A 10,275-nucleotide genomic window follows, 5' to 3' on the forward strand; every position below is an offset into this window, starting at 1 on the left:
CGACTCTGTGCGACCCCATGGACTGTAGCCCACCGGGCTCAGTCGAACCTGCAGGGATCGAACCTGCATCTCTTACATCTCTTGCTTTGGCAGGCGGGTTCTTTACCTCTAGCGCCACCTGGGAAACCTATACAACCGTCCTGTACTCAACAGCAGATTTTGAAAGAACCAAACTTTTTTAAAATAATGATTTTAAAGAAGGTAAAAAGTTCTCTGAGTAGCTGAAGGAAATTTTATAAGGCTCATGTCCTTTATATCGTGGATGAGGCCTTCAGACTCTCACTCAGAGACAATTTACTTTTATAAAGAGCTCTTACAAGCTAGTGACTTAGTGATTGTATAAGGTTCAAAAAGCTTATTAGATCATTTCTCTTGTAACCTCACTACTTAACAGAAAACCTGGTACACAGAATGGGCTCAATAAATATTCGTTAACTAAGGAGACAGATGGAAGCAGTATTTAGTAGGTGTTGTTGGAGACAGGTCCATATGATCGGGAGGAGTGATGGTCTGAAATCCAGAGGAGTGGGAAAATCACCATGACCATACCCCATGGTCACCGCTTTAAAAACACACAGTCCAATACAGCCTATTACTCCCTGAGAGCTTAGAGCACAGATACAAAAACAATTGCCATGAACAATAATGACCCCGAGTCATTAGGAAAATATTCAGTTTTATTTAATTCTCATTTAATAAAAGTCAGGGAGCTATACAACCTTTTAAAAAAATATTTCCATTAGGATTAAAATTGTCCCTCAATGGGAACACATGTTTAGGTTTCCTCTGCAAAATATAATCTCGATGGCATAATATCATTAATATTAATGAAACTGGAGCCTGTTATATACAGTGAAGTAAGCCAGAAAGAAAAACACCAATACAGTATACTAACGCATATATATGAAATTTAGAAAGATGTAACGATAACCCTGTATGTGAGACAGCAAAAGAGACACAGATATATAGAACAGTCTTTTGGACTCTGTGGGAGAGGGAGAGGGTGGGATGATTTGGGGGAATGGCATTGAAACAGGTATAATATCATATATGAAACGAATCGCCAGTCCAAGTTCGATGCAGAATACAGGATGCGTGGGGCTGGTGCACTGGGATGACCCAGAGGGATGGCATGGGGAAGGAGGTGGGAGGAGGGTTCGGGATGGGGAACACGTGTATACTTGTGGTGGATTCATGTTGATGTATGGCAAAACCAATACAATATTGTAATTAGCCTCCAATTAAAATAAATAAATTTATATTAAAAAATAAAATAAAAAACATATACCTTGGTTCTATTCCAGGATTTCTAATTCTATAGTATCTTTGGTAGATACAGAAAGTACACTTTTTCCTTGTCTCTTTGATTTATTAAGCTTCCCAGTAAAGAACTTTAATATATTCCACATATCTGATCTTCCTATCTCAGTTATAAAGCAGTACAGGATTGGGTCAGCAACACAATTTAAACTTGTTAATGCAACTGTGATTCTGTAGATCTTATAACTTTGCTTCCCAGACTTGAAATGGTCAAACACTTGTTCTTTTAAGTTCATGTCATGCTCTAAAATGCTGCGAATCAGCAACATCACATGAAAGGGAGTAAAACACAAGATAAAAGTCAACGTGATACTAATAAGTAGTTTTATGATTCTCTTTCTTTCCCTGTGTTCCGTGGCTTGATTTTGCCGCACAGCTTGGTAAACTTTCTTGTTGCAAGTCATTATAACGACCAGAGGTATCACATAACCTATACACGTCCTAGCAAAGTTAAACCTGATTTGCCAGTTCTCCAAAGGATATTTGTCATAGCATAAAGTAAAGTTAGACTTCTTGGCGTCACAATATTCGACAGCTGTTTCGTCTTCCCACAGAATGACAGCATTGAGGATGGTTTCCAAAACCCAGATGGTGAGGCTGACCATGAATGCACATTTTCTTGACCTTAGGAAAAAGAACCTCAGAGGGTAGACCACTGCCAAATACCGATCAATCGAGATGCAGGTGAGGAAAGCTGTGCTGCTGTAAAAGTTCAGGTACATGAAAAAAGCACTCCCTTTGCACAAGGCAGGAGAGAACGTCCAATTGTCTCTATTCCAAGTATAATTGATCCACAGAGGAAGAGTTGAGGCGTAGAGCAGGTCCGAGAGGGATAAACTGAAGAGGTAAATGCCTAATTCGTTTTCTTGCTTTGCCTGCAGAAAAGACACACAGAGAGAACCGATGTTGGCTGGAATGCTGACTATTACCACAAAGACATAAACAACGGGAAACAAGTAGTGCTCCAAGTCATGCTGCTCGTCAATACATGTGCTGTTCATTGCTTCTTTTTAAGGGGCCGATTACATTTGTTCCCAGACAGGAAATAGCAAACTGAGTCTTGCCTCCTGGTGATTTGCTTTCAACACCTAATTCTCTTTTGCTAAGACTGTGTCAGTCTTCCTTTGCTTTCAAATGTCCTGATTGGTTCATTGGTGGTCTTAAAGATGAATGGAGGTCAATTTTCACACAGGTATCGGTGGGTGGAGGTCAGGGTTCAGGCTCCTGGCAGTTACAAAAGGAATCAGTTGATTTTAAGGTGCAGGAGTCCAAGCACTTACTATCACGGAAGGCTGACGAAGAGCTCTGGAGGATGAACTAGCTTATCCACCAGTTTTCATAGAGTGCTGTTCTTCAGTTTAGTTTTCTTCGCAAAACTCAGAGGAGATTGGTGCAAACGTGAATATACAAGGTTTCATTTTCACAGAGGATGGCATCTCTTTTTAAAATGTTTTTGTTTCTGTAATGAAAAACAAACTAGAATAGTTTGGATGTTTAAAAGAGACATCATCATTTTTGAAAGAATCTTATTTTATTTCATTTATTGAGGATATCAAAATGCATTAAATTTCATACACTGAAGGTGTTTAAAAAGGGGAAATGGTCTAGCAGACTTCAGTAAATGAAATCAAGCTGAGATATTTGACTTATTTCAAATAAAAATTATTCAAAGGATGCTGGGTTAGAAGGAATTATGTTTCCCACTGGACATAATCTAAGAATGCAAAATTAAAGTCAAAAGTCATTTTAGAAGCTAATTTTTAAAAAAGATGGCAAATTCAGTTATTTATTTGTAATCAGTAAATGCTTTTGAGTGTATGGTAAACTGTGTGATTACAGCATTTCAAGTTTTTAATTTCATATGCAATCTCTGTATAAGGCACTTATTTTCAAAATAAGCTTATGAGCCAAGAAAAAATTGTCATAAGAGGTTTGATAAAGTGAAGCATTTGAAAATATAGCAGCTTGTTGAGCCTTCATAAATAATTAAGCCACACTACCTCATTTGTTTTTCCTTTCCTTTCTTTGTAGGCTAATTTACTTTATCATTCTCATACTCTTGTGAAAGACAGGGCAGAATGTTCTCGATTCTGGGTAATATCTTGTGATCTTCAGTTTCTACCATTTATATCTGATTGCTTACAAGTCTAGTTTTCTAAAAAGGTCTGATGTTGTAGATTCAACATCTGCAGAAAGAAAAGCGCAAGAAAGAGAGAAGCCATCCTCCTCTCCACACTAGAACAGGGAAGTAGTGAGGTCTGCTGGTGCTTCGGCTGATTTATCTGAGGGGATATTCACAGAAAGCTCTGTGGGGTCACCACACTGGGAAAGGAAGTCATGCCCTCTTCCTGAGTAAGCCAGAGAGTGAACCAGGTCCAGAGCCCAGAGTGTAGATCACAGCACAAAACAGAGAACTACAATTCCTGAAATCACCTAGTGTTTCCACACCTAAAAATATGACTCAAATCCTTTCAGATCAATAGGGAATCCTGCCAGAGAGGGAAAAGGGGAGCAAGAGCTAAGATCAGAGAGGTAAGTGGGCTGGGTACCCTAAGGCGTATGTGGGTCTGGAGGAACTAATTTTGACGGCAGAGAACCAGGGACAGAGTGTGGGCCTGCGCAGGTAGCAAGTGGCGCTCGGTCATCCGACACCTGCTGAGGTCCAGGAGCCTCTGCCCTCAAAATAAAGACGCTAAAAACACACTTCACACGTATGTGTAGACCGCAGGGTAAGTTGGCAAGTTCCCTGTCTTAGCATTATTTCTTTGAGGAATTCTCAGAAAAAGCCCCATATCTATCCATGGCCTCTGGTTGGTCCTCACTTGGGAACGGGGAGACTACACTATTAGTTTTGTTCTGAAAACTTAAGGTCAACAGTGACTCAATACTGGATCTATGTGCTCAGCCTCATTAGTCATTAGGGAACTACAGACTAAAACCACAGTGAGACACAACTACGCATTCACCAGAATAAATGAAATGAAAAAGAGCAAATATTAATACCAAGTCTTGATGACGTAGAGCATCTGGAACTCTCATATACGGTTGGGTGGAAAACTCTTTGGCTCTTATGCAAATCTTATGGTTCAGCAACTCTACTTCTAGGTATGTGCTCAACAGTAGGACATAACATGTGGTTCCCAAGACACATGTGGTAGAATTAGAATGTTCACAGTAGCTTTATTCATAATATCCCCCAACTGGAATGCCTAATAGCAATAGAAAAGATACTTTTGAACCATCATGCTGGAGAAGACTTTTGAGAGTCCCTTGGACAGCAAAAGGATCAAACCAGTCCATCCTAAAGGAAATCAATTCTGAATATTCATTGGAAGGACTGATGCTGAAGCTGAAGCTCCAATACTTTAGCTACCTGAAATGAAGAGCTGACTCATTGGAAAAGACCCTGATGCTGGGAAAGATTGAGGGCAGGAGGAGAAGGGGGCGACAGAGGATGAAATGGTTGGATATCATCGACTCAATGGACATGAGTTTGTGCAAGCTCTGGGGGATGGTGAAGGACAGGGAAGCCTGGAATGCTGCAGTCCATGGGGTCGCTAAGAGTCAGACACGACTGAGCAACTGAAAAACAACAAAAAATCTATACATCAGTAAAAGGAACAAATTACTGTTACAAGCAATGATGCAGCTGAAGTTCAGAAACAATGCAGACGGATGGAAAAAGGCAGGCACAAAGGGTCCATATTGTCCGATTAAGAACCGGGTAGTGTTAAGCTGTGCTTTCAGAAATGAGGATAGCTCCCCATCTATTGAGGGCTTTCTGCATGCTGGACTCCATGTTAATGGCATGTATATTTGTTATAATACATGTTTTACAACTCTGCTGTTTATTACAATTATGTATTACAAAGAAGAATTGAGCAACGTATCAGGCAATTAGCCCCCAATCACCTGTCTGCTCTTCGTAGAACTTGGCTGCAATCCTAGGTTGTGATTCTGAAGTCTCTTGACTCTTAACTACTTTGTCTTCTGCCTTTATATAAAAATACTTTAGAAATCTGAAGTGTTTTTAGGGTTTGGGTCTTTCAGCTATAATGACTCTTCTAATTAAAGAAAATGACATCATAATAATTTCTGCAAACTAGATATAAAATAACCCTAAACTTTCCAGAAGGCTTTACTTTTATATTCTCTATTAAACTGTGTGGATTTCAAATAAACACGTGAGAACGATCATCTCACGTCACGTCTCACACTCAGCGACAGCACGTCTTTATGTTCCCTTATATTTGTCAAGACGTTTTCTTCCGAAGGTTAAAAGTGTTCCTTTTCAGTAATTTACGAGGCAACACATTTTAATTAGGCTTTTATTTTCCTGTATTTGCTTTTAGGAATAGATAGCTAAAACCGAGCAAATATCCTGCTACCACTGTGAAAAAAAAAATTCTTTGAGTTAGGAGGCTGAATTTTGAAGGGTCTATTGTTTAGATCAGGGACCATCTGTGAATTGCTTTAAAGTTGAAATGAATTATGTGTCACCACTCATAATGTGGTGATAAAGAAAATGTAAGCTAGACCCACTGGAAGTGGGAAGGAACCTTGTGCAGTCCCTTTCTTCTCAACAAAGCCCATCTGCCTTGCTGCAAGCAGCCATGTGGAATGTCGTGTCGAACGTTTAGCTGTTGGGAAAAACTGACGAAGAGGAGTCAGGTGGCAGTGGCCTTTGGGGAGGGGCTGGGTGATGACAGGAAGAGGGTGCCGGGAGGACTTCTGAGAACCGAGAGGCCTTCTCTTTCTTGATGTGAGTGTTGCTATGAGCAACCTCGGGCTACAGCCACGGGGTCGCAAAGAGCCAGGCGCGACTGAGCGACTGAGCCCAGCACCGCAGCACATGAACAAGCTTGTAACAAGCTTGAACAAGTTCGTAAAAATGCATCAGGCGGTAAGCTTGGATACGTGCATTTTTTTCACATATGGGTTATGTTGTGGTTAAGGTTAAAAAGTGGAATCAAAAGGCTGTGTGCGATGAGATGTAAAGAATCTTGACGCCAACACCTGGATTTCCTGCGGGTGGAGCATACATGCCTTCCTAAGAAATGCTATGATTCTACTCCTTTCCTCACATATAAAAGGCAATTTATAGACGCAAAACAAAGCTGTAACTTAAGTAATTTGAAAATGAATTCACCTAAAACAAAGGCTTACCAGATGGAAAAGTGAGTGTACTAAGGTCCTGGAAGAAGCGAATAGAAATCATACCTTGAGGAGAGCGCCCTTGACCCAGGCTTTCAAGAATTCTCACAGATAGGGTTCTAACAAATATGAGCTGATTAAAATGCCCTCCGTCCACACACACACACAAAGAGACTCAATTTTAAAAATTGATAAAAAGAGCATACATCCTGCTACCACACGGAGAGAAAACAGACACAGACAGAAGTTAGCTACTATGTGTGAGATTCAGCAAACAAACGGGAAAGAAGAGACCTGGATCCGCAAAAGCCTTAGAGATGAAATTAATAGATATACAACACAAAAAAAGCATGCCCAATATGTTAAAGAAATAAAAGAAGGAATCTGAACATATGAATAAAGGATCCAGAGACAATGCAAGATAACTAAGCATATAAAAGATTGAAAGAGTCTTTTCAGAAATAAAAAATTTAAAACTTAATACTTAAAACTCAACACGGGGACTAACCAACTGACCAACTCCAGTTGAAGAGAAAATTAGTATGTTGCAAGGTAGAGCTAAAGAATTCACACAAAATTATCAGAGTGTTAAAGAGATGTGAAAATACCATACCACAGAGATAAGGAGGATAAAGTGAAAAGGTCAGCATATGTATAACTGAAGTTCCTGAAGGACAGAAGAAAGTAGGGGAAAGGCGATGTTAGAAAAGATGCTGAGTAAAAGACGTCTGAAAGTGATGCAGGACAAGGCATCCTCAGATTATGAAGCTCAGCAAATCCCAAATAAGATTAGAAACAAACAGAGATGGAAATCTCTTCTTAGGTGCCTTGCAATCAAGCTTCAGATCACCAAAGACTAAGAAAAAAAAAAAAGAGCCAGGGAGAAAAAACGAATTACCTATTAAGGATGAAATTTCAACCAAGACCTTTTCAACAGCAATGATAACAGAAACCAGAAGGCAATGGATTGATATTTCCAAATTGCTATGAAAAAATGTCATCCTTTAATAGCCTACTCAACAGAACTAAATTCTAAAATGAGAGCACAAGTAAGGATGTTTGAAGAGAAACTACCACTGAGACCACTGGCCCCCACAATCCTCATTAAAGAGACTTCTGAAGAACATAAGAGGAGAAGGAAAATGTCCAAGATGGCCAGAATATAATAAGCTACCAAGGATGGAATTTTCATGGTTACACGTTACATCCATGACCAGGCTTACGGATCTGGGGAAGAAATTTAAACCATGAAAATATTCTTCCTTAGAAGCGGGACTGGGGGCTGGGTGATGGGCAGGAAGGGACCCCTTCCTCCTTTGTCCATGGTACTCAGCAAATAAGCATCTCTCTTTTTTTTTTTTTTTTTAAAGGAGCTCTTCCCTGGTGGTCCAGTGGTTTAAGAATCTGCCTACAGATGCCGGGGGACCCAGATTCGGTCCCTAGTCCGGGGAAGATGACGCACTTCCGAGAGGCAACTAAGCCTGCGCACCGCAACTACTGAAGCCCACGCACCGAGTGCCGGTGGTCCCCAGCAAGAGAAGCGCCCTCCATGCGAAGCCCACGCTCCACACCTGGAGAGCAGCCCCCGGTTCGCCCCATTTACGAAAAGCCGGTGCGCGGCGCGGCAAAGACCCAGCGCAGCCAAAGATAAACGCATCTTGAAAAAAAGATAAGAAGGATCAATTGGAAAAAAATGATTTTGAGACGACTTACAAAATTTTCAACGGAATACGTTTCTTTCTTTGCAGAAACATTTGCTGCCTTAGCTAAACAGCCGCGAGACTACATGGATTGATGAAGCAGGTCCTGAAGCCTTCTGGAGCCTTCTGGGTGGGAGCACAGAGACGGTGGTGACGGAGGCTTGTGGTTACGTTGTGTGGGCTCTGGAAACTCAAAGGCTCTCAGCAGTTCTTGGGGGACTTGTGACCACGTGTGTGTTTATCTGTTTCAGTTTTCACAGGTGTCACTCAGCAACCATTTTACAGAGTTCTTGTGAGGACTGAACGAGATGACACGTGAAGCCCAGTACTAAGAACATGGTAAGCCTGTACTACACGTGAACTGATACTGTTCTAATGACAACACTGTTTTGTTCAGTCGCTAAGCTGTGTCCGACTCCTTTGAGACCCCATGGACTACTGGTGCCCGCCAGGCTCCTCTGTCCGTGGGATTTCCCAGGCAAGGACGCTGGAGTGAGCTGTCCTTTTCTCTTCCAAAGGTTCTTCCTGACCTAGGGATTGAACTTGCGTCTCCTGCATTGGCAGCTGAGTTCTTTACCACTGAGCCACTAGGGAAGCCCAACAAGGCTGGTAGTCTGTGATCTCTCCTACATCTCCTGAATGGAGATCGTCTTTGGCCAGCTATCCAGAGCATAGCAGAGAAGCCAGAGGCACTCAGAGTGAAATTTACATAATAACATTTCACATGTCATACCAAACTCGGAAGATGGTGCTGTTAAATTAATTTGTGTGAATCTCAGATTAAAATGGAACCCATAGTTCTTATCATTCATGCTGCTTTTCAGATATTGTTTACACTACTTTAATCATATTTTGAGAAAATGGCTTTTAGATCCAGTGCTGAGAAATTTGGGTTAAGGTTTTGATTCTGACTTTAATTTCTACCTAATGCCTAAAGAATATAATCCACAGCTTCTAAAACAATACAGACCATTGACGACAATGATCCGAAGATAAAACGTGGGCTGCCATCTCTGGGGTCGCACAGAGTTGGACACGACTGAAGCGACTTAGCAGCAGCAGCAGCAGCAGCCGCCACAGGAAACCTTTGCCTTCACTTACCAGTTGAATAGCTACTTATTAAGACTCCTATGTGTCAGACAAGTGATAGTCACCTATTAAGTTATTAATTAATACTGGAAATATTATTTTCAATTTTACTAATAATGTGGGAAACATTCATATTGGAAATATTATTTTCAAATTTCATATTATTTCTGATGGTATAAAAACTTACCAGTAGACCACTATGTTGGTGAAAAGGTGGTGCTACATAGCTCTATAGCCAGGGGTTTGCTTGTTTCTTCCTAACCACTTAATTTTCAGTTTGTCAGTATACCGTTTCCTGTAGAGGAAATAGAGCATAAACATTCCCCTTTCATGTTTTAACAGTTTTACCTAACTCTTTTACACGAAGATTTTGACATCCTTTATTACCACTCTAAGTAGAGAGACCATATGTCATCCCCATGTCTCCCTGTCTTGTAGTATCACATTTATACGGTCTAAACTGGCCAAATGTTGCAAATATCACTGACAACCATTCAAAAGTATGTTAGCTACTTAAATTTTTATTTTTTAATCTTACACTTACCCATGTTCCTTGGGACGGTGACTCTGTTGATCGAGGAGTCAGATACATCTGCTTGCACCCAGAAGAGAAACCAGCATTGTTGAGGGGACAGGAAATTGAACTCATATGTCGTCATAAACCAATGAGGAAGCAGCATCTTAATGAGATTGAAGTCCATTATCCAAGTTTGAGCAATAGACGTCTCCTAAGGATTTTTAAAGATGCTTTATTTATTATTTACTGTTGTATAATTTTTAGAAATCACTTTTCTGTGTCTCAGTTACAATTGTATACTGATATTATATGTGTTTTATTTAATAGAATATGTACTAGAATCGCATTCATTTGTTCATTCCCTCTTTCATTTATCTGTCAACACATATATCTATCCTACTCTGAGGGCACTGTGCTGGGAAATATATAGGACCTGGTTCTAATCTGTAAGGGGCTTATCAGTTAGTGAAGGAGATAATAACCACAAAAATGGAT

General features: G+C 40.4%; 1 protein-coding gene across 2 annotated transcripts; it reads right to left on the reverse strand.

Moving 5' to 3' along the window:
• Window positions 1-676: 676 nt before the first annotated feature.
• On the reverse strand, window positions 677-9,969 carry GPR65 (G protein-coupled receptor 65). Of its 2 annotated transcripts, XM_070378546.1 has the most exons (3): window positions 9,808-9,969; window positions 9,451-9,558; window positions 677-2,779 (listed from the first exon to the last, which is right to left on the reverse strand). In XM_070378546.1, the coding sequence occupies exon 3, from the start codon at window positions 2,319-2,321 to the stop codon at window positions 1,296-1,298; it is 1,026 nt and encodes a 341-aa protein (XP_070234647.1). In that variant the 5' UTR covers window positions 2,322-2,779; window positions 9,451-9,558; window positions 9,808-9,969; the 3' UTR covers window positions 677-1,295. The 2 variants fall into 2 exon arrangements, with proteins under 2 accessions (XP_070234647.1, XP_005896717.1); XM_005896655.2 differs by lacking the exon at window positions 9,451-9,558.
• Between the last annotated feature and the right edge of the window lie 306 nt (window positions 9,970-10,275).

The sequence above is a fragment of the Bos mutus genome, chromosome 10 (assembly GCF_027580195.1).
Source record: "Bos mutus isolate GX-2022 chromosome 10, NWIPB_WYAK_1.1, whole genome shotgun sequence".
Lineage (NCBI taxonomy): Eukaryota > Metazoa > Chordata > Mammalia > Artiodactyla > Bovidae > Bos > Bos mutus.

Excerpts from the sequence above, each read along its gene's own strand:
- GPR65 (XM_005896655.2), bottom strand. The coding sequence starts at position 2,321 with ATGAACAGCACATGTATTGACGAGCAGCATGACTTGGAGCACTACTTG.